Consider the following 26565-nt stretch of genomic DNA (forward strand, 5'->3'; position numbering starts at 1 on the left):
AGAAACCCGATCATCTGTCCCGTGTAGAAAAAAACATCACAGAGAAGATCTTTTGCTTGGAAGTGCATTCAAGATCTGCTCCGTATCAGCCTGAATAACTCAAAGATTACACCGACCATGGAAGATGGCAGAGAAACAGCTGCGATGAGAGAGGAAGAACGGAGGAAGCGACAAATAGGTCTGCTACTAAATAACTATTGTTATTATTTAATGTCACGTGTTTGTACCGTTGTGTGCATTGGATATGCGCTACATTCATTTGACGTTAAAAGATTTACCCATGCTAGATATTTCTATATTACATGTATTTAAATAGATTTTAAATGCATTTATAAATATGTAAACATTAGAAGCGCGTTAATGGTGCATTTATTTTTTTTAAGGTCTTTTATTATTGGTAGTGCACCATGGGTGTGTCTTCATATGCTCTTGTGCCAATCTGAGCAACAACAGGTCCTCATAATATCCTGACAACGTTTAAAAGAGTCTTCTAGCATTGTGGTATGGAACAAGGACTTCATTCTTAATCATAACAATCATTTGGTGTTTTGTTTGTTTTTGCCAGACTCTGAATTGAGCTCGAGAAATAATAAAGGTATTATCATTTTAAAATATATTTAATATAATATAGAACAGTGTTGTTACATGTTTGGAGTTATGTAGTTTATTGTGGTGCAGTATTGTGTGTAGTAACCCATATGAAAAAATACTATAGTAATGTATAGTAATTTAGTAAATAGTGTTTAGTACTTAAATTAATCAGTTGTGGTGATTCTATAGTTGATATGGTAATACAACTATAGTAATATAAACAAATGACCCTGTACTGTAGTTTTTTTTCCATCTATAGGTTATAAAATAACATTAATTTCACCCCTTTTATTGTAGTAGAAACAAGTTAATACAATGGTATGATGTAGCATTCATTAATCCAATGTTGTAAATACTATAATACTATGCTCAGCATAAATGAGTATATCCAATTTTGAAAATGAATGTTTTTGTCCATTTTCAGTGAATATGGGTAATATATATTGGTGCACTTAAGCAAAACAGATTTATTAAACAGATATATTTATTAAAATATTATTTTAGTCACAGTACGTATTTAGAAATGGAAAGATAATACATTTAAATAATGCAAAATATTGCAAAAGAAATTATAAACTACAAAATTTCAACAAAATTGTATATCTTTTTTGTTGCTTTTGATTTTTCCTCTTTTAAAAATTTGTATTTAATATTTTTCTCTGACTTATAAATTTGGGTATACTAGTTTTTGGACAGTTATCGTAAGTTATTTTTGTTATATAAGCTCCAGATTTAACTTCAGCACTGTCTAACCTAATGAATATGCACAAATATAAGATTGTAAAGCATCCTATAGAAAATATTAATTTGAATGAGAGATTTGTGAGGGGTGTACTTATTTATGTTGAGCACTGTATATACTGTCTGATATACAGTTTATTTTTTATGGTTAAAAACTATAGTATTGTTTCATGTGCGAGTGTGGTATGGTTTTGTAAGGTAGGTGTGGTTTAGTAATAATAGTAAAAAAAAAAGGTAAATTCACATTATTTGTGCTGAACAAAATACTTTATGCAAAACATTTGCAGCAATTTTGAAGCAATCAAAATCTATCAATTAATTTACAGGTCAAAGATGAGACTTCTTAATTTAGTTTCTACATCATTTATAAATAACAAATGCATATTTAATCTATAAAATCACTCAATATAAATAAGTTGTTACAGAAAACATTTTTCTTATTTAGAACCATATAATAATTCCAATGTTGCAATATATTTAAAAAATAAATAACATAATTATTCTGCCCTGTACTTATTGAAATATAACAAACAATAGGGCGGGCCGATGAATTGAAAAGTAAGTAAAATAAACATTCATAATCGCTCAAATTTGTTCAGGTCAATTTTTTTCCGATTACTTTCCCTCCAATGTGTGGTCACGTGACCCTGCTCTATTGAAGCTGATTTATACTTCTGTGCCGAGCACACGCGTATGGTCCAGCGCAGCCTTCAAGCATTACATTTGCATTACATTGGTGTTGATTGGAAGCTGTGTCAGAGATATCTTGAGGCAGCATATTTTTCCATTTCAACAAAATTACTATTTACTTTAAAATATTTGTTTACAGAAGATTATTATTATTCAGATTAGATTATTATTTACAGGACATACAAGAGTTATTTTATTTAGAAGAGATACTGCTTAGTTTTTACTTTTAATATAAAAAAAAAACATAATTTAAGTTGTTTATTTTCAATTTTTTACAAAAAAAGTGATTGTTTTAGGCAATGCGTCTTTTAATTTCAGTTGTTCAATCCTGATGTTCAATAAATAATAGATAGTAGATAGTGTGCGTTTCCTTCAATTATTTTAATATAAAGTAATGCACCCTTCATTTAAAAATCTCTCACTTGTAATATCTGAGCACATTTACTGTATAAAACCTGTCAGTGAACGATGAATGCAAAAAATAAATAAATAAATAAAATAATCATTTAATTACCGTAATCGAGTTTAAATGTTCAATTAATCGAGATTTTGATTTTAGGTCAAATCGCCCAGCCCTATAAAATTTGTATATTTAAAGTTTTTGAAAATATACAGTATGGCTGACAAATTATGGCATAAAACAATGATTTTAAATTAAAATGTAGTATTTATTATTTAAAATCTGTAAAACAAGTTTTTTAAAAGTATAATATTTTATATTTAGACTATTGTTTTTAATTCTAAATATGTCTGTCATGATTATTTTGTATATAAACAATTGTTGTGCTAAGTGACATTTTATAAATACTGTAAATCATATTTAAAAGAAACATTCATGACATGGTCAGGCAAAATAAATAAATAAATAAATAAATAAGTAAATAAATTCAACAAGACAATTTAATATATCAAATAAATGTAAGCAGTATTGTGTATAGTTGTGCTGTCTTTTGAAAGCGATTTGATTTACAATGAACCCTGTCAAAAAGCATTTAGTTCAGGAGTTTCTTCAGATCATGTGGCCTGTGGTCAAAGATCTCGGCTGTAATGCAATAGCTGTGAGGCAAGTACAAGGAAGAAATGATTTAATCATTCAACAATTACTGTGATCATTGTCCTGCTCAATGATCATATCCTAGCATTCAGTCTTACTTTCCTTCGACTGTCCCAGCAGTAATGTAATTTGTTCTTGATGTATTTGCGTCTGCCAATGGTCATGTCTTATCCCTGATTAGAGAAGAAGGGCTTGTAGCCTAATAGTCTTATAGGCCACACACACAGTAGCTTACAGTTACGTTTCTCTATAGATCAATGGTGTCACACAGTTGATGATTCTCAAGGTAGGTGACATTTATAAGCAAATTAATGGCAGTTTTGTTTGTTAAATTTGTTTAAAATCTAAGAAAGCATTCATTTGCATTCACTTGCGTGGCTTGATTTAATCAATGTGATTATGACGATTTCTTGTTTATCTTTTCAATACTGATAATGCACTTTAATGCATGCAATTCAGTTTGATGCTACAATATTCTGATTTTGCATCTTTGAACTTATGTAACTTTCAGTTTTTTGAGGGTAACATGCATTTGTTGTCTTTTTTTATATCTTTATTTTTATTCTGTGGCGGTATAATGTGTGTATTTATATACATATTTGTTTTGCTTTTCAGCCTTGGAGAACACAGACAGCGACATTGGTTTGTGTGGATGGATCTTGGTGATTTTTTCCATCCTGCTCACGTTGCTGACCCTTCCTCTATCTATATGGATGTGCATTAAGGTACTTAGGGGTGGTCCTAATTAGTGTGATGTCATACAGATTAAGATCAAGTCCTGTTTAACCTGGGGATGTACACCAGAACTCCAGAAGAATTTCTTTCTTACTTTAAACCAGTGGTCACCAAACTTGTTCCTGAAGGGCCGGCAACCTGCAGATTTTAGCTCCAACCCTAATCAAACACACCTGAACAAGCTAATCAAGGTCTTACTTGGTATACTTAAAACATCCAGGCAGGTGTGTTGAGGCAAGTTGGAGCTAAACCCTGCATGGACACTGGCCCTCCATTACAGAGATTGGTGACCACTGCTTTAAACCTTTGTCTATGGGGTTTTTCATGGTATTTGATGTGTGTTTATAAATATTCACATATTAGTTAAATACACACAAAAATATAAGTAAATATCCTTAAAGGTCCCATGGAGTGCTTTGAAATGTGCATTTTTTTATTTGATGTTTGACATAAGCTCAACTGGAAAATGAAGAGAGTGTGGAACATAGAATAACTCCTCACCTTTAAAAAAAAAAAAAAAAAAACGTCCAAAAGCTTTTTGTTTAAATCAATGCTCTGCCAGTAAGAGTGGTTGAGGTCAAGCCATAGACTGTAAAGGATGTGGAGGCGTGGCCAACCATCGCGATTTTGTTTGCGTGTCATCTCATCGACCGGGGGATACCAAATAAGAGCAAAAAGGTGGAGCATGAGTGGTGCTACAGACACCTGCTAACATTTTGCTTAGACATTCTTATCTTTGGGAGAAACGCTTAATACTTCACTTGTGCTTGGTTGTGCACTATATTGATAAAGTGTTTAGTCTTTTAAAAACGTTGTAATACATTGAGCCACCAAACATTGTACTCATGACGTTTTTCTACAGGAGGAAAACGCCAATGACTTCCAAATACTTCAAATATAGTCTGTGTTAGTAAATGCAAGGCTATTGTTGAAATCCAGGCCTAACACTGTATGACAACGTTTCAGATAACTGTTCTATAGTCTACTGCTAATCAATCTGTCAGATTCTGGAGTGCATTACAGAATGATAAATTATCTTTAGTAAAACAAATACATTTATAGTTATAGTATATAAGTATGTAATTTCACTCAGCTGGGAAATGGAGGCCACTTAAATGGTTTGTGAGCACAATGAAGTGCACATTGCATGCTATATTATCTGTCAATTGTAGGAAATAATTCCAAAAGGCAACTGACTGTGTGCAGCCACATAAAACAAAACAAAAATATGATGTATATGATGAGTTCAGCAGCTAATCAGCCAAATTGTTGATCCATTTAGGTGTAAATGACACATTGCACGCTTGGGATGTTTATATTAGTTTTATATTTTCTAAACGCGAATTTAGTCTCTGTTTTGGAGCACACTAGCTTATAGATATCCTTAAAACTAATATCTACTGTTTTTTTATTTTAATTTCATGGGACCTTTAAAAATAATAATTATTGAGTCAAAATATAATGAAATATGATCCCTTGAATGCTGCAAATCAGTGTAGCCAGCATCACAATTTTATTATGTGCCAAATTTAATTGAAAATTATATTTTAATTATTAGCTTTATTTAGAAACTTTTATTGAGTGTTATATAGTTGAAATACACATGTAAGATTAAATGTCCAATAATATCATCTTTAAATTGCGCAATCTAAAATAAATCTACATATGCACAACTTTAAAATTATTAATCATGTACAGTGGTGCCACATATACCTGACTTTTTCCAGCCCAAAAGCTGTCGAAAACCATCCAAACGCACAAAAAATACTCAACGTATTAGATTAATATTTTATTTAATTTTAATTGATTTAGCCTAGTAATTAAAAATTAACCTAGTAACTTTGACTGTCATAATTTATAACCATACAGCAACCAACACCAGCAGTCACAGAACCAAAACATAACCAGGTCTCACTGAAACACTTGTTAATCAAACAACACAATATGTTTGTTTTTGCGGTCAATTGCGAAAAATGATTGATAAAAGTGTCATGATAAACCGCTGTTACTGTGAGTTTTGTCCGGGGAGTCAGATTTTGATACAACTTTCCTTCTTCTTCTTTTGCTGGTGGGCCCATCCGGTTTACCCTATGCTCTGGTCACTACTAACTGAGTAGGAGCACACAGTTAGGTTTTGTTGAATAAGTTGCATATGAAAGTTAAGTTTTAAAGCTGCCCAAATTTTGTCAACATGCCTATGCCATTTTTTACCTGCACAGGCATATTCAAAACCGCCTAATTAGGCGGGAAAAAGCTTAATCTGGCAACACTGACCATGTCGAAATGTCTAAGAAATTCACGAGTGCACAATTTATTTGTTATTATTATTATTATTATTATTATTATTATTATTATTATTATTATTATTATTATTATTATTATTATTTGGAATGCATATTTGGAAAAATCCACCTGGTTGTGCCAATCATTCCCTTATCTGTAAATCTAAATTTTCTTGAAGTTTGAAGCCTTATCTTTATCATCTTTATCTTTAAAGAGAAGATGACGAAAGCATGATAAAGGTTGCCATGCAACATCTAAAGTATGTAATTGAGAGGCCTTTTTACCTTCCTCTGTTTTAAAGAGGTGTAATTTAGCTCTTTTTATGAGATATAAATACTTCTTGTTCCTGCAGATAGTGAAGGAATATGAACGGGCAATTATCTTTCGCCTGGGACGCATTTTACGAGGAGGAGCCAAAGGACCAGGTAAAACAAAATCAATATAATTTGATTGCTCTGATTAAATCGCTGATATCATGTGATAAAAAAAAAACATTATCAGTGAACACACTTGTGATGGTGTCATGTGTGTGGTTAAGTGTGATACTTTTTGCAGTCCCCTTGTTTGCATTTGTTTTGTGGCCGTTCACCACAATGCCTGCTTTTGACAAAGGCAAAAAATAAAAAAAGCTTGCTCTGAAGAGAAACAGAAGTGATCTGTTTTGCATTTCTGCTGACCTAAATAAACCACATTTTTTCAAAGTCATGCTACTGTACATTCTGGAAAAACAAAAATCGTGCTCAAATGCAATAGAAACTGAACTATTTTTTAAATATTGGTCTTCTGTAAAATATTATAGCATCTTAAAAGTACCACGTTTTATTTCAGGTGTTCGTTAGCACACCATAACCTTGCAAAACCTAGTCTTCCTGTTAAGAAAGTAAAAGCTATAGAAAGGTGTTAATGTCTTAGGTTGTAATGTCAAGTTAATCACAAATCTCAAGATCAGTACTCTAGTCTTATGAAAAAAAAAAAAAAGATCAGATGTCTTATAACCCTCCATTTTGTTTATGGCCCTGTTACCATTAAGCCATCTTTTGTTGAAGATTTTGTATCAGGTTGTCTGGGCGATTTTCTAATTTATTGATCAATTTATTTTTTTTGGTCTTACATCCATAATAACTTAAGTAAAACGTGCTTGTGTTGTTTTAGTTTGTAGAGTAGATGTAATTCCATTTTCCCATTTCTCTCAACTGACTTGGCCATGAAGCATTTTTTAGAAAAAACATCCAGTGAAAGATTGCTGTGGCTTTATCCTCATGTTTCTGTAAAGAGATTGTTTATGCGAAAAATGAAATCTCTGTCATCATTTACTTAACCTTTTCTTCTGTTTATTAAGAACACTTTGATAAATGCTTGTTCATGATATCTATTGATTTCCATGGTAATTCTTGTCCAACTGTGGGTATCAATGGGTACATCAACAAGCATTTTTCAGAATATCTTCTGTTTTGATCAACAGAAGAAAGAAACTTGTTAAGGTTTCTAATGATGAGTACGTTTTAATTTTTTGGTGGACTATCCTTTTATCAATTACATTACTACATTTCCAATGCTGTTAAATTAGTATTTTATAGTAGATTATAATCAGAATATGGTCAGTTAAATAGATTTAAGCATTCATTTGGTTGTTAAACCAAAAAACGAGAAGAAAAAGACTGAGGGTCAGCAGCCGAGCATTAAATACTGTCGTGTACAACCATAGAAAACACTGCTAATATAAATGTTTATATTTTGAAGATATGATTTGATGCAGAGCTTCTTGTCTGGTATTTGACCCACATTAAACGTGTCTCAATCAGGAATAGAATAACAGGACAATTACCAAAAATGCCCAGGCTGGCTAATCAAAATCTACAGTAATCCTGGATAAGTTTAATTTGGTTCAGTGCTATCCAAGTTTAGTGCCGTGTCACTACCTGGTTTTCGGTGTATATTTTAGTTACTTCTAATTAGTTTTGTGTCTTACTTCTTGGATTTAGCTACACAACATTGTGAATGCTTGCAAGACTAGACTGACAAGCTTTTTTTTGTTGGCTCATTTTCTTCGCAAGTATGAATTCAAGCGTTTCAGTACAAGGCAGTAAATTATCCAACTCATTTAGCAAGGCAAGTAAGCTCTTTTCTGCAAATGTTTTTACATTTATTTGTTGGTATGGGTAAAATAATCACTGTTAAAGATAAATCTTTTAGTGCTTCGCATAAATGACTTTGTTGCTTGTTTAAACTACTTTAAAGTGAAACAACACAATTCTTAAAGGTTTTTAGGCACAACTTAATTGTTTTATGTTCAGGCCCCTTTTTTAAATTTGTAAAAGCGATTAAGTTAACTTAATCTATTTGTATTAAGACAACATGAAGGAATTGTGTGGAGCCCAGCATTAGTGTGTTCACCAGCCTGATTTCACCCATGTTCCTGGATTAACATCTATGTTGATCATGGAACAACATTCCAATCAGCAATCAGAATTAAAATATTCTTAAAATCAGAGAGGAATAATAGTGGATTGTAATGGATAACAATCATGTAGAAATGCATAAACCTAAGCCTAAACTTAACATAAACATTATCCCCCGGTTTCACAAACAAGGTTTAAGGCTAGTCAAGATTAAATTGCATGTTTGAGCTGTATGAATTCAAAATAACTTGCGGTGAGATGTCTTTAAATATGTCAGTGCCATATTTTATCACCAGGTGCACACCAGTAGTATATTTTTCTGAGGCCATTTTTATAAATGTGGCTTAAATAGCCTAATTTAACTAAGGCCTAGTCCTGGCTTAATCTAAGCCATGTTTGTGAAACTGGGCCTAAAAGTATTACGGTTTATGTTAAGTTTAGGCTTAGATTTATGCATTTCTACATGATTATTATCCATTATAATCCACTATTATTCCCCTCTGGTTTTATTAATATTTTACAGTTATGGTTGGATTTTGGGATAGGGAATAACAATGGATTACATTTTTGAGCAAAAGTTATGTTTCAGGATCATTGTAATGGTTAATCCAGGATCGCATCGTTCTTGGCAAAATCATGACGAGCTTAATGTGTTTATGTCAATCCATTAATATCATAATATGATGAGAAAATCGTAGTTTGAAGCAGCACAACGACCTGCTTCGTAGGGCACAAAATCAGTGAAAGTAAATGACAGACCAGAGGTAACAATTTATTAAGTCAACATTGTGAACTTTCTCACAACATATTACACATCTATGAAAGCAGATTTGCGTTTAATTTTCAGTTAATAGATTTGCAACAAAAATTTAATGCCTTAAAAAAGATTTTCAAAAATATGTCTTAACTTTGTCTAGCGCTTGTGAAAAATTCCAGAGGTCGTTGAAAACTCACTCAATTGGATTGCTTCATAATGTCAACACACATGTGGTCAAATCCATTCAAACAGTCACAAAGGTGGCGTCTCTAGTATGTACTTGTCCGTGCTGTGTTTTGGAATATGAATCCCAGGGCTTTTCCTCCTGAAATGAACTGATGAGGGTTGTGTCTATTATTAGAGTTACTCCACTGACTTTATCCCTCTTATGACCCCAATGTCAACAGAAGCTTATTGCTGTAAGCTTTCTTTAGCAAGCCTTTTCAATGCACTCAAAAAATTACCTTTGCTGTTTGTTTAAACTACTAATTTAAAATAAGTTGAAACAACACAATACTTAAGAGTTTCCTGGTAGTGACAACTTACTTGTTTTATGTTTGGTCCACTTAAATTTATAAAAACAGTTAAGTTAATTTAGTGGATTTGTGTTGGGATGACATGAAGGAATTGTGTGGAACCCAGCATTTTGAAGCAATAAATTGAATATACTGTAGATTTCATTTATACTTTAGTTTGGGTCTGAGAAGAAAGTTTGTTTCCTTGGTCTTCTTTTGAGGCAACTTGGGTCTGCAAACAATTAGCAGTGGACCCCTCCTCCACGGCTGTATTTAGGGCCGGAATGTGACCGGAATTTTCCACAGTGGAGTATACAAACCTCTGAATGACTCTGGAAAACCTCCCAGATTTGTTTAGAAACTGTATGATGACAAATGGAAGATATTAATTACAACTAAAACATGGGCACACACACAAAGACGTGCTCTCTTGCATATTGTTAAACTGTTCTTTGTTTTTCTAAAGAGTTTTTGTTCTTTCTTTTCTCAGCATTTTTTTTTTGCCCGGACATGCTTTTTCATTTAAAGGGCTAGTTCAATCAAAAATTCAACTTTGCTGTTAGTTTATTTGTCTTCAGACCAGTAAAGTTGTAGGTAAATTTTGTTCTGTAGTAGAGTATTAAAGAAGCTTTTTAGCTGTTCTTAAAAAATTTAAAACTGAGGGTTTATTTGTAAAATGTAAAATGTTTTTAGCAATCATGCTATGTATACAGTAGTTAACATTTGAAGTGGATCTTCACCTTTCAGTAAGGTTGTTCTAAAACTGTTCAACAACACCCATTTTTGTCTTATTACTATAAAAAAGTGTTTGATCCACTTAAAATGCTGACTACTGTATAATCAGGAGTCTATAAGATAAAATTGCATTAAATTAATTGATTAATTTTATTAAAGTGGCAGATGTATAGTTTGTTTACTTAATTTTTAAATAGTTTTTGCAAAAATAAATTGCTTGACTAAATAACAGTTCAATTAATGTTTTTGTTTTTAAATATATCAAAATAAAAAAATATCTGAAATTAGAATGTTTTGCAAAATATTATTTGGGACCAATCCCAATTCTACCCCTACCCCTCATTTTAAGCATTTACGTAAAGGTGTAAGGGTGTCCCAATTCTCTTTAGCTTAAAGGTGTAGGGCAACGGGTAAGGGCTAAATACCCCTTGAAACATAGTACCACTTGGGGTCTCCACACTGAAAACCAATTGGTACGGAAATTTTGTAGAATACACCATGCACACAGAAGTCAGGAGATTCACAAATCAGTATTTTTTTTTGTCATTATGAATTTTTACAACATTAAATATACATATATACAAAATATACAAATATACATTAATAATAGCGTTCATGTTTTACCGTCATGGTTTAAAAAAAACGCTAAAATAATAACGCTATCTATAATCCATAGTTCCTGTATAGCAGTCCCACAACATTTTAACACTCGAATACCCTTTCAGAAAAGTCTAGTGGCTGGGAATGACCTTTTTACAGTGTCTGCTATAATGTTGATGTTGTTTTTGTGTGTTTACAGAGATGAATATGGCCACGGTGTAAATGCACAGTACAGTTACGATCTCATTGCCACATTATATTGTTATGATAACATGATATCATTGCCTTCAGTGATTTCCTATAAATAGATAAATACCCCCAAATAACGCAACTGGAATCACTACAGCAGTCACGATCGTCGATTTAATATGAAGCATGAGATCGCGATGACACATGATGATAACGTGTACAGGTGCTGTAGTGCTGTCCCATTTTTTAGGGGTAAATTTTGAAGCCCTCCCCCTTCACAGTCTGTTTCAAGGTGTAAAGGGAAGGGGTAGGGGTACAAAAATAGCATTGGGATTGAGCCTTGATGATGCAATAATCTTATTATTTAATATAATAAAGTAATAATTTTATCTGAGCACAAATATCATTCATATTAAAATGCATTTTATAAAATGTTTAATATATAGCTCATGATTTTTTTTTTTCTAATTCAATATTCAGCAGCAACAACAAAAAAAATCCAATCCTGTAAAATGATGCAAGTGTTCAGTACTGTAAAGCATCAGAGCAGATGTCAGTGTGATCATTCATTACACTCATGAATGCAGTCAGATGATTCCAGTTAGTCGTGGATTGGAATTTGGCCGGTTGCCAGTTGTGTACTTATTCAAGATCTCCTCTGTGTTTCTGAGAGCTCCTGATCATTATCATGCTCTTTCTTCCTCTGATGCTCTTTCATCTGCTTTCATTTTTCTGTTGTGTGTGTGTATTTTTTTTTCGTACAGGTCTATTCTTCATCTTACCCTGCACAGACAGCTTTATCAATGTGGACATGCGCACCATTACATTTGATATCCCGCCTCAGGAGGTGAGAAATATGTACAAACACTACTTCTTTACATCAGCCTGTGTTTCATCTCATGACCAGCATCAGCTGAAAGGCGATGCATATCATTTTTACTATGTTATTACATTTGCCAAATAGTTGTGCAAAGACTACAGTATACAGAGAGTATAAACAAGCCATCTGTAGACGGATAACCAAACAAGATTGGGCAAGCAGGTGGTCGGAGTGTTTGGGGACCTTGTTTAAAAGTTTTGGTGGGCTGTTTCTTGTCACTAGCAGAGCATAATTTACATAGCCTCTTTAATTGTTCTGTTATACTCATACATACTGATTTGGTGCGCATTTATTACACGTGCTCATTTATTACTAATGGTTAATAGCTCCTATTCAATTTCAAAGCTACAAAAAAATTTATCTTTCATAGTATTTTATTGTTAAAAAGTGATTTCACATTATATAAATAATCATGAATAATTTCATCCAAAATAAGAGTTTGTTTTAACATAATATATATATGTGTATTTTATATTTATTTATTTATTTATTTATCTATTTATCTATTTATTTATTTATTATGTATATATGATACACTAATGCACACATACAAGAAAACAAAATTATACAATTAACAATTTTGTTAAATATTTACTCTTACTTACTCCCTGGGCAGTTTATATCAAAGTTAATATTTAGCCGCACCATGTTGGTGTTTTGTAACATCTAATTTTTACGAGGTGGGTTGTTAACCCAATGCCCAACTCCCAACCTGGAGGACCAGGACATACTCACATACACTACGGACTTTCGGGGCTCGAAGCAGTGACCTCCTTGCTGTGAGGCGACAGCACTACCTACTGCACCACCGTGCCACCCCTTTTTATATATTTAAATGGGTATATATATATATATATATATATATATATATATATATATATATATTTAAATATAAATAAACATTTTCTCAAATGTATGAATGCATGCATGGGTGTATTTATACATGCATACTGAATAAATAAAATACACATATATTATGTCAAAACAAACATTTATTTTGGATGTAATTAAACATGATTAATCTTTGCCCAGCACTAATATGTATATGACTTTTGTGTGACTTTTGTCGAATTTAATATGTCCTTGCTGAAAATATTCTTTATTCTATATTGCTTGAAAAATAAAATAATAATAAATATTTCTTAAGCACCCAATTACACACAATACCCTATAATGACATAATGTGAAAGAAGATTTTTTTGAAATTGTTGTAAATTTATTAAAAATATAAAATTGGAAAAACCACATGTAAGTATTCACAGCCTTTGTTGTGAAGCTCTAAACAGAGCTCAGGTGCATTCTGTTTCCACTGATCATTCTTGAGATGTTTTAGTAGCTTTATTGGCGTACACCTGTGGTAAATTCATTTGATTGGACATGATTTGATAAGGATTACACCTGTCTATAAGGTCCCAGTGTCGACATCTGAATAAACCTGAAGGACTCTCAGACCATAAGAAACAAAAATCTCTGGTCTGAGACTAAAATCGACTCCTTGGAGTGAATGCCAGGCGTTACATTTGGAGAAAACCAGGCACCGCTCATCTCCAGGCTAATACCATCCCTGCAGTAAAGCATGATAGTGGCAGCATCATGCTGTGGGGATGTTTTTCAGCAGCAGGAACTGGAAGACTAGTTAGGATAGAGGGAAAGATTAATACAGCAATGTGCAGAGACATCCTGAATGAAAACCTGCTTCAGAGTGACCTCAAACTGGGGCGACAGTTCATCTTCCAGCAGCACAATGACCCAAAGCACACAGCCAAAATGTCAATTGAGTGGCTTTCTGAACAACAGAGCCCAGACCTAAATCCTATTAAACCTTTCTGGAGAAATCTGAAAATGGCTGTACACCGTTGCTTCTCATCCAACCAGATAGAGCTTGAGAGGTACTGCAAAGAAGAATGGGCAAAAATTCCCAAAGACGTGTACCAAGCTTGTGGCATCAAATTCAAAAAGACTTGAGACTTGAGACTGCCAAAGGTGCATCAACAAAGTATTAAAGCTGTAAACACTTGTGTACAATCTGTACATGTGATTTTTCAGGGTTTTTTGTAATAAATTTATAACAATTTCAAAAACAATTTCTTTTTTCACATTGTCAATATGGGGTATTGTGTGTAGAATTTCGAGGAAATAAATGAATTTAATCTATATTGGAATAAGGCTGAAACATAAAAAATGTGAAAAAAGTGAAGCGCTATTAATACTTTCCACATGCACCGTATTTGTATATATTTTCCATATATGTTATTTCAAATAGTTTATAGTTATTTATGTTCTATATTTTTCTCTATTATCGGTCAGATAAATGAAGCCTTGGTTATCATAGGAAAAATAGATGAAAAAAAAAACATAAATTATTTTGTAATTATTACAAATGTTTGACTGCTAGTGTAGTTCTCTTTTTGGTTGTTGTTGTTGTTGTTGTTGTTACAGAAACCCAGTTATTTTTGATCAAATAATCTGGTTTAATTGATCCCTACAGGTGTTGACTAAGGACTCTGTGACAGTGAGTGTAGATGGTGTGGTTTACTACCGCGTGCAAAACGCAACTCTTGCAGTCGCCAACATCACCAATGCTGATGCTGCCACTCGTCTGCTGGCACAAACCACTCTGAGGAATGTGCTGGGAACAAAGAACCTGGCAGAGATCTTGTCTGACCGGGAGGAGATCGCACACAGCATGCAGGTACCACAATCTGAATATATTTTAAAAGTTAAAATAATTGTTATCAATATTGTGCATATTGGTTATTACAACACATTGCATTATTGAATTTCGCCATATGGCTACCTCTACAGGAAGTCACTATAAAAATCAAAAAAATAACATGTAGTGTGTGTTTGACTGATAAAATGCGCACATGATCCCATTAAGCTATTTGATTTGACAAAACAGTCATTATTTTTGGTACTGCAAAAATTATCCACATGAAAAGACAAGCTAATCCAGCACAAAATATATCATAAAATGTCACCAAAATTAAATGCATTTAAATTTCTTAATCAAATCCAAAATGTGGCAAAAAGGTCCACTTTTAGAGAAAAGGACCCCACCCCCCCCCCCCCACCCCCCATTCACTAGGCTTGCTACGGGCCTGTATATATATTAGTATAGATTTTGGCATTGAATGTAGAAAATGCTGCTGATATGACATTAAAATATAATTAATGCATTAATGAATTAATTAAAATAAATAAGCTTATCAGTCATGGATAAGAAATATTGATTTAAAGCACTATAGACAATTGAAATGGCATGAGGGTGAGTAATTAACCAGTTAAACTCTGCGTGCCCGGTACCGGGGACAAAATGACGTCATCGAGAGAATAACTACAGATTAAAGAGGTCTGTCTGCATCAATAACACCATATGACCTACTGGGTGAAAGCTTAGAATGTCTATTTTCAACTGATACACATCACTTTGATATTTGTTGTACTGTACCGAAGTTATTTACACATCAGACACATATTGGCAAGTAATACATCAAATTAAAGCTCTCATTCCCAATAATAAGGATCCATCGTTATTTTTATTGATTTACAATCACATATCCAAGAGTCTTCGAATGAATCATAAAGTATAAACTCGTATTTTGTAAACATACAAGGGAAATTGATTTTTTTGCTCCGTAAGCTGCCGGAGATAGCATAGATAGCCAAACAAGCTACATCATCTTTTACCTTAGGTTGTCCTCTTCAAAATTGGTCCATTTTTAGCATTTTCTGAGGATGTGTGTAAGCCCCTGCTGTGTCTTGTAAGTGCCAAACGCAACCAATTAGGGTCATGATATTCCAAAATTCGGGAAAATAGGATAACCTATCCAGATGGATTATGTATCATTAGAAATTCTCTGCTTTATGCTGATGTATCACGAGCCTTGATCAGCCAATCAGTGACTGAGATATTGCATGACAAACGGGAAGAGGTGTTCAAAACAGAGTGCGTAAAAGTCACAGATCATACGCGAAAAAGTAGTGATTTCCCACCCTTCGGTTGAACTAAAATAATAATTGCGTACTACATGATAAAAACAAAATCTTTTTTTCAAGTGTCTCCTGACAAATGCTGGTAACAATCCAAATAATCTGCAATTTGATGGAGCATACATGGCCTGAGTTATACACTTTCTAAATCAGGCTTTAGAACAAAAAAACTAAAAGCGGTTTGTGTTGAGGTGGTTCAGCATAGGACACACAACATATATAATAATATTTAGCACTTTCAGCAGTTCTATTTGTAATTTCAAAGGGTTGTCTGTAAAATGACATTGAGATATTGCATTTATTGTACTGTATGAGGGTATGGGAAGACTTAAAAAATAGATAGGCGGAAATAAAAAAAAGGCATTTTTCCTCCTTGCAGTTGGAATAGAATAACTCCTACATACACTATTATAAAGAAAAAAAAATCATTTTTCCTGTGTTTGCTGACACCTGCTGAAAAGAAATATAATGTTTCCAGGGTGCTGGAGCACTCAAGGCCTGAGTTACACATTTCCAAACTTCAGTTTATTAAAAAAAAAAGCGCCTTTTTTGTGCGTTTATTATAACACAGACAATATACAGTATACAACAATTGTTTTCAATTTCAACTGTATTTTATGAAATTTCAAAGGGTTTCCTTTCAAATGATACCAAACTTTTGCATTTACACCTCTGCATGTGGGTATGGGAAGCTTTTTAAATCGAAAGGCCAGAGCTTAACTGAAGAAATATAAGTTTCTGGGTGAACTAACCCTTTAATCGATTGTATCCCAACACAAATGGCAGTTGTTTAAAGGAATGGAACACCCTAAAACTCAAGTTAGACCCTCATCTCTCATTGAGTTGATTTTGGGCAAGACCTGATTCCAGCAGACATTTCATATCTTCAGGCAGTGATTCACAGTAGCTCAGCCGAAATGTCGACTTATCCATTTCGACTGCAGTACTAATTCACACGTGGCCCGCTGTTCGCTCTGACATCCTTTACAAAACTGTGGAGAACATTGTTTATGGCAGGCACTCTTGGCAGTGTGCTTTAAACTTGTGGAGCTTGAGGCTTTGAGGATTCTCTGTTAGGGTTTAACTCTGTTTTTTTCTCCCTCAGTCTACACTGGATGATGCCACAGATGACTGGGGTATTAAGGTGGAGCGTGTGGAGATTAAGGATGTTAAACTGCCCCTGCAGCTGCAGAGAGCAATGGCAGCCGAGGCTGAAGCGTCCAGAGAAGCCAGAGCAAAGGTAATGGGCTTTGTTTGACATTTACTAAAAGCTGCTGATATTCATTATAGGTTGAGAAAGATTAGCCAGTTAGTTGTTTTTATTCAAGATAATGATTTGTTAGCAGTCAGAAAGACAACGGATTACACACAGTGACAGTCAAAATTATTAACACTGCTGTTGAATTTTTTAAGTTATTTTTTTTAAACATTTCCCAAGTTATGTTTAATAGGCCAAGGAAAATTTCACAGTATTTTCTATAATATTTTGTTTCCTCTAGAGAAAGTCTCATTTCAATTAGTTAGGCTGAAATAAAAGCATTTAAAAAAAATTTTATTGTCAATATTATTAGCCCCCTTATTTATTTATTTATTTTTTTGATTGGCTTCAGAACAAACCCCAGTTATCCAATAGCTTGCCTAATTTTCCAATCTTGCTTAGTTAACCTAATTAACCTAGTTAAGTCTTAAATTCCATTCAATTTAAGCTGGATTACAGTATCTTGCAAAATGAGGAGGAAAATAGTATGTAGTGTCATCGTGGCAAAAACTAGAAATTATAAAAAAAATATATAAAAAGAAATTAGTTATTAGAAGTTAGTTTTTAGAGAATACTTTAACGTTGAAGGGAAAGATATCTGAGATGTATGCAATCTTAAGAGACCAAGCTGATTCTTCTTTAATCTCACTAAATAATGCATGGGAAAAAGACCTTGGTTGTAATTTTGATGATGATCAGAGGGATGTTGTAAACAAATGTGTATCTTTTTCATTTTCTAGTAACAACATAGCTGAACAAAATTACAAATTTATACAAAGAATATATTTGACCATAGTTCGTCTCAGTGAGATATATCCCGGTGCATTGCCTTTGTGTAAAAGATATAAGAAGCATATGCATTATGCATATTTTTTGGAACTGTTAAAAACTAAATGAATTTTGGGATACTGTACGTGAGTTTTCTGTGATGGGCCTGAGAAAGAAATATCACAAGACTCTTTTAATATCTCTTTTTGGGGTAGACTTGAATGGTACGGTATAGGTCTGATATCTTATGTATTTAGGAAATGTGTTCTGTTAAACTGGAAACAGGAACTCCCTCCAACATTTGAATTATTTAAAAATATCCTCAAGGACACACTGCATTTGGAATATTTAACATATCGCTTAAAAAGCAAAACTTGCATATTTTTAGATACCTGGAATATATTTTTGTACCCTTTATGAACCCTTTGCCAAGTGCCTACATAATACCCATTGTTATCACACTGACCATTCATATGCTGCTATTTGATTTCTGTTTTAATCTAGTAACATAACCTGGATTTGATGATTTACTTGTTTTATATTTGTATACTCTGATGCTACTTAATGCTGAATATTCTTTTTCTAAATTGTGCTGTTTGTTATATGGTAAAATTAAATATAAATAAAAATAAAAAATAATTATTAAAACTATAATGTGGAAATATGTATATATTGTTATATTTATATATTATAGCAAATAATTTTAAATAATAAAATTTTGACATCAGTATTTGACAATACTTTTCACTTCAACTGTATTTTACTCTGGACCATCTTTTTTTTTTAATTGAGATTTATACAGTACTCAAAAGCCGTATAAATAATATCTCCATTAATGTATACTTTTTAGAATAAGACAATATTTGGGCAAGATAAAAATGTGAAAATCTGGAATCTGACTGTTCAAAAAATAAATAACACAAAGATATCACCTTTAAAGTTGCTCAGATGAACAGCTGTTCTAATGTATGTTATTACTTCTTTACTTTTTTGTGTGTTTGTTTTGGCAACATATTTTAATGCTTCATTAAGATAAGAAAGTCTGTGTACACAAAATATTACCACCACCTCTGTCTAGAAATGCTTGCTCAAGGTAGATGTGTGTCAGCAGTAAGAACTCATGGAAATGGGTAGTCTTAATGGAATTCATGGATAAAAATGTTACTTTTGTGTGTATTGTGTACCTTGCGTGCACAATTAGACATGGACACATAAACACACACAGTATACACAGTTCTGTCCCTTAGGTAACTCACTTCATTTTCACATATTATTTCTTGAAACAAACAATATTTTTATTTGTCTAGAAAATGATTCTTGATTTAAGAATTTTTAGATATTTGGATTAGAAACATAGACAAAAACGACAAGACAAAAAAATCTAAGCAAGAAATGCTTTTTTTTTCAGCAGTACCATTCAAAAATACCACTTAAAAAGCGTAATCTTTTCAAGCGCGTATTACCTTATACAAAAGTGACAGTAAAGCATTTTATTTACTATAAATTGAGTCATTTATTTAACTACATGCTGTAGGATAACATACATACATAGATATAACAGTATTTGCTGGCAGAAAACACCTAATAATTGTCTTCTCATATATAATAAAAATGCACTACATAGACCAAATCATTAGTGTTTCATGAGGCAATGCTATCAAAAACTCTCTTAGGAAGCTGGAAGTGAAAACTCCTTTCCTGCTTCTATATAGGATTTTCCTCTCATTTATCAGATGATTTATGTGAGAGTCTGTATTTTGACATTTGCAGCTGAAGATTCTGTGCTTCCCATAAAAATACATACATGCTCTCCGAAGAACATGGGAAAGGAAGTTTAATGAGTTTATTTTTGGTGCGCAATTATTCTTCAGTGCTCTGTTCAGAGACACAAGAAGAATGTTTTGTTGAAAGCAATGCCCTGCTTACATTAACCACACTGAGAGAGGTAGGAAACCACTGACTTGGTTAGTTTAAGTATAGATGGTTTACTGCGTCAGTTAAATAAGTGGATGTTTACCACGTTTTATAAGGTGCAACATAAAGCACTTGGCTTCAGGATTTTGGCACAAATTCATTTGTTGCTTTGTATCTGGATATATTCACAAAGCAAGATTAGCCAGATGCTAGTGTGTGGCATGACTTCATAATGAAAAGAACACTGCAAGAAAAAAAAAAATTAAAAAGGTGCAAGACAAAAATGAAACATGTCTCCAATTATATACAGATACAGTTTCACTTGTAGTCTAATATGAACCTAATTTATTCTAATCACAGTGAGACATTTTGATCATTTACAGAATTTGCGCATTTAAAAAATGTGTATTTGCATTAATGCACGATGAATTAATGAATTAAATAAATGCAAAATAATTTTAAATGGTTTGACTGCTAACACATTCAATGGCATGAGCTAATCATAAACTTCACTATTGTTTGTTAATAAATGAACTATTTGAAAATGTTGATAAGATCATGTAGATTAAGTTTGATAAGAATTGTAAAATATTGTCTTTGTTAGTTTAACTAATGTTAACAATGTTAATGGGGTGGTCCAGAACATAATTTTAAGGTTTGCTTGTGTTTATGAGATGCAAGGCAGTGTGTGCTCATGCTAATTTGTTAATAAATCACATAATTTTTTATTGATCTTACTTTGATTTTATACAGCTACTCAGCTAACATGAAAACATCATATTTCTTTATTCCTCTGAAAGACCCACCCTCAAGAGGCTCTGATTGGTCAGCTAACATAATGTGCTGTGAACCGGCTCCACGTCATTAGAAAAAAGTGCCACGCCTTTAATAGCACATGCTTTTATGCTATGTAAATACTGTCAATCAGAGTAGCTGTTATCTGTCTTAGAGGACAAAGCTAAAATCTGACAAGTGTCTTTCACATATATTCAGGTTGTAAACATGTAAGTAATGTGAAACGTTCACATATCTTTTGCGAGTTCATTATTTGAGACGTAGAAAGCACGGAAAGCAGCATAGAGAGACACTGTAGACACTGCAGCACTGCAGTTTTCACAGGGATTTAAATATCAATTTTCAATTAAATTCAATTCACTTTTATTTGTATAACACTTTTACAATGTAGATTGTGTCACAGCAGCTTCACATAAAAGATCATAGTAAATTAAAACAGTGTAGAATTTAGTGTTGAAGTTCAGTTAAGTGTGGTTTATTAGTCACTATTGAAGGCCTAAACACTGAACAGCAAATCCATCGATGTGTAACTCTACAAATCCCAAACCATGCAAGCTAGTGGTGACAGCAGAGAGGGAAAAAAACTTGACCAATTGGCGAGAGTGAAGAAAAAAAACCTTGAGAGAAATCAGACTCAGTTGGTCACGACCATTGTAATTTCTCTGCTGGCAATTGTAGCTAAATTGTTAGTGGTGACAAACAACATTTCCCATTGTTTTTGTCCTTGCTACCACATACCGGTAACGATAAACACTACGCATATAATAGATCAATTTTAACAAATAAAAACACTTACAGGATGTGGCTCACAATCCACAGCTTCTTCTATTATAGTTGGAGCTGCTCCTTCTTTGAGGAGTTTTTAGCCAAATCCAGCACTGAACTGGGAGATATTTTTTTATTATTCTCTGGAACATAATTAAAATTAAATTGTAAGCACTTCTCTCATGTTGTTTCCGTTGGAAGTCCAATTACAGAAACAGAAGAAGCTCTGTGGAAAGAGCAGCATTTGGACAGCATTTTAGCTTTCTCTGCTATAACATTACAGTGCCTCTGGCCACTGCGCAGGTTGTACACATGTGGTGAATGATTGTAACCTGAAGCATTTGTGATTTCACTAACCCGGATGTATTTTTTGTAGTCACCAAACTTTGTTTACTGTAGGCTTTGCTAAGCTATCTCTGTGAACGCCAATGTCTCCAATGTTGTTTATGTTCAAACAGCTACATTACACATTAACTAAAGTTTAAAATATGATATCGTAGTGGATCACCCCTTTAACAAATTATATTAGTATTGTCATTTGGCTTTCTTTCTTTCTTTCTTTCTTTCTTTCTTTCTTGCTTTCTTTCTTTCTTTCTTTCTTTCTTTCTTTCTATCTGTTTGCTTGTTAGCTAAAGACAGTTATTATTTAACAGAAAATATAAATGTGAACAAGTTTACCAAAATTGGCAAAAATTTATTTGTTTATTTCTGTCAGGTTTTAAAAAATACAGAAGCATACTTCATTATTATTTTGTATTAATTCTTATAAATGGCTATGTTAAAGAATGAGACTTCATTATAAATCTTACTTGACCTTTAGATATTGTGGTAAAATGATTATAGTTTTATTTATTTATTTTTATTTTGTATTTTTTTAAATGGATTTCAGGGAATTTTAAATATGCTTATATTTATTAATTAGCTAATTATTATCTTTAGTTGTTGTTGTTGTTGTTGTTATTGTTATTTTGTTTGTCTGGAACCGTTCATTATCAACAGAAAAAAAAAACTAAAATGAAGGCCAATTCTTTCAAATTGAAAACAATATTTAGAATGCAGTTCTACACAAATATATGATAAAATGGCATGACAATAAATAATTTTTTATGAGTCTTAATGAACTTATTTTAATCATACACTTTTATACTTGATATATAGTCTGTTAGTTAAGGTGACTAGAAAAGTTTATTTGATTCAACAAAACTTTAGCCAACAGTATTTTATCTATCCTAAATATCTTAGATCTTAATCTAGCTCTTTATATCTATTCTTTTATAGTGCAGTATATTCTGACCAAAGAATGTAGATAACTAACGTAGTGTATCCACATATTTTTACCTCATTTTTAACTGTTTGCTGTTTAACCTGTTTTTTTTTTTTTTTTTTTTTTTTTTTGTGGTAAAATTCACAAAATAGGTACATACTGTAGGTTATCTAAAGTAAAAAAGAAATAGGCTAATATTCATCAGTTTTAAATTTGTATTCATTTTGTGACCAGACATCTGGCTCCTAAAGCATTAGATCACTTACAATGAAGATACAAGTTAAAAAGACAAACAGTGGGTGTCAATGTGAAACTAGTGTAACATTCTGGAAGTTTTGTGTGGTGTCTGAGGTTTTCTAAATTGGCCTCATTTCCCTGCAGGTGATCGCTGCTGAAGGAGAAATGAATGCGTCACGGGCTCTGAAGGAGGCCTCTCTGGTGATCGCAGAGTCTCCGTCTGCCCTGCAGCTGCGATACCTCCAGACCCTCAACACCATCGCTGCAGAGAAGAACTCCACCATCATCTTCCCTCTGCCCATCGACATGATGCAGTCCTTCCTGAAGCACTGAGCGCACACACACAGACGCAGCCATGCACAGATGAACAGACTGAAGGTTATGTAACATGCACTCGTGTGAGGATAATGTACTGCAGGGGGTCCAGAAGTCTGAGGAATCTGCTATTCTGTGTCCTGGATTTTATCTAAAATGAGAATCTAAATTTAGAGATTAAATTGGGTTTGTTGGTTATTAATCGAATTTGTGCATTGCTGATCATGTGACTTTACAGATTGGAGGAGGTCAAAAAGTCAAATCCTGAAATTTATATACCTTCACTACCTTTTAAACCTTCTAAGGCTGCATTTATCTGATCAGAAATACAGTAAAACCTTTCACATTTAAATTGGAATATATTATCTTACCGTTAGTTTGCTATGAGGGAATGATCTGCAAAAAGAAAGCCCCACCCCCTAATCAATATTCAGTTTCAGTTGGAAGTACATCAACACACTGAAATAAAGTCTCAGCAACTTCCTGTTGAACTAGGCTTTAAAGCTGATTTTTTTAGCATCATAACTGTCACAGAATCCTTCAGAATCATATTGATATGATTTTAAGTTTTATTAGAAACAGTTATTATTAGTAATAGCCTTCTTTTAAAACAATATTAAATAATGCAGATGCCAAATTTTGGACTGGTAGTGTATATTCATCTGAACCCTCCAGTCATCATTCTGATAATATAAAATGAAAATGCTAAATATTTTTCACCATTTCATTAGTGGTCTCAGACTTTTGGACTCCACGGTCCATGTAAAACACCCACACCTCTTTATTTACATGTGTGATTCCTTTAATTTTTTTTTTTTTTTTTTGGAGGAAATTGGATACAAAATGAAGGATAGTCATAAAATCCTCCATTAAATAAGAATTTAAATGAGAAAATTGAGTGCAAAACATTTTGTGCTCTTTGTCTCAAACTTTCAGCATGGGTTTCATACTAATAATTGGATTTAAAGTATACAGATCTCAGACCATGGTATTAAAAAAAAAACTATGTTTTTGTAACTAAGACTTTCTCACAATTTTTTCTTTTTTTCAAACACAGATTTGTCATATATATATGTATATATATATATATATATATATATATATATATATATATATATAAAACTATAAAACTTTTTTTGCAATTCCTATTTTACTTGCAGTTTTAAGTTTATATATTAAATAACAATTTTGACTTTTTATTCTCACATTTTGCTGCTGTTGTGATTTGTGAGATGTAAGCAATTAAAAAAAAATTCTCTCAATTCTCAGTTTACGTGTCACAATTTAGACATTTTGTCTGAACCTAGATTAATGAGAAACTTGCGATGACCGAGAGAGCTTAATGTGCTGCAGTTTAGGAAAATTAGCAATTACAAATAAAATGCCAGCAAATTAGGAATATATCTCCATCGGTTTGACAACATATGCACTGCATTTTACATATTAAACACAAACAATTCACGAAAACAAACTGCATTTTCTCACAAAGCAAACAATTTACAAAAACGCACTGCATTTTCTCACAACACTTTTAAATAGCATGAAACACAAGAAATATTTCAAGGGGCCACTAAAACGTAATGACCTGGCTATTTAGGTTATGGTTATTTATGATAATAAAATACAAAAAACAAGCCAATCTAGATGGTAAAATAAACAAACAAAAAGCTCACCTTTCGAAGATCACCCACAACTTCACTGAGCAATAGTCACGGCACAGTGGTGTCCATCACGTTTTTGGGTGAAGCATTTTCATTGTGTTCTGAATGAAGCACGTTTTCGTAAATTGTTGCATTGTGAGAAAATGCAGAGCGTTTTATTAATTTGGTTGCGTTGTTCGAAAATTTGTTGTTTTTTAATGTGTTTGCGTATTGAGAATTTGCAGCATGTGTGCTGTCAAACCGATGAAGATCTTTTCTGAATTTGCTGGCATTTTTTGTAAACTCACGTTTACTTAAATTGCAGTATGTTAAACTCTCTCGTCCACCGTAATACCTCTCAAAACCCAGATTTGAAAGAGACAAATTCAGACTTAAAATTATACTCAAAAATATATTTATTTCTTTTAATTGTGAGTTAATCTCGCATGTAAATCTTTTAGCAATTCTGACTCCAAATTGTGAAATCCTCTGACAAACTCTACACCATATAATTCAAAATTATAAACAAAAGATCTCTGGTTGTCATAATTGTAATAGAGGGATACAGACCAGAGCTGATTGATATTTGAAATGATGAATAATGCACAAAAAAAAAAATTTCTTTTTGGTTTGATGGTTAATTAAACGCCTCCTGTGCATATGAGTGCATGTGCAGGTGTGTGTGTGAGTGTTTGTGTGTGTTTTCAGCATATGTAACCTAATCTGCTTGATTGCCAAATAGATAATAAACCATCTGAAGAGATATATTTGAGTAGTATCGGGTGTCAAGGGACGAAACTGACAGCAACGCTTATTGTGCCTACAGGTTCACTTCCACAAACCTTTATCAACGCTGACTGTCAATGCAAAAGCCTTAAGCCATATCAACTTTAATTACTCCATCAATATTTACAGGTTTACATCATGACGGTTGACATTTAAAACCTTTAAATAACCTCCTGTTTATCACTTGGTTTTGATCGTAACATTTCATGCGAGACATTTTAATAAATCTAATCTAATGTTTTTACTTGCCGAAAACAAAATGAAGGCTATAGAGGTCAATGTTTGTGCTGTTTTAAATATCCAGGTATGAGATTACAAACTTTTTAAAGATGTGAATGAATTGCAGTGCTGCTTAGGACTGTTTATTGTTTCAATGATATTTCCGTATGTTTGTATTCGCTCATCAGTCTGTCACAATTCTATACGTATATAAAATATCTTTCTTCTGTCTTATTGTAACTGATGTATGTAAAGTAACACCTGATGTTTTGCCAATTCACTTTTATGTACATGGTGACATTGAATGTTTTTTTTTTTTTTTTACAGTTTGTACTGTATTTTTATGCCTGTCATATATTTGACTGTCCCATTCTTGTCACTAAATCATAACGTGTGATGTCGTTACATAAAAATACATAAACTTTAAACAAAGCTGTTAATG

The 26565-nt window shown here is 32.8% G+C and overlaps 1 protein-coding gene across 9 annotated transcripts; it reads left to right on the forward strand.

Moving 5' to 3' along the window:
- stom (stomatin) lies at positions 1–26559 on the forward strand. Of its 9 annotated transcripts, none has more exon segments than NM_001320073.1 (10): positions 1–178; positions 566–595; positions 3692–3801; positions 6447–6519; positions 12054–12136; positions 14658–14861; positions 17268–17402; positions 23308–23854; positions 24046–24990; positions 25017–26532. In NM_001320073.1, coding segments are annotated over 8 exon segments (885 nt in total). In that variant the 5' UTR covers positions 1–117; the 3' UTR covers positions 23497–23854; positions 24046–24990; positions 25017–26532.
- The last annotated feature ends 6 nt before the right edge of the window (positions 26560–26565 follow it).

This window comes from Danio rerio, chromosome 21 (assembly GCF_049306965.1).
Source record: "Danio rerio strain Tuebingen ecotype United States chromosome 21, GRCz12tu, whole genome shotgun sequence".
Lineage (NCBI taxonomy): Eukaryota > Metazoa > Chordata > Actinopteri > Cypriniformes > Danionidae > Danio > Danio rerio.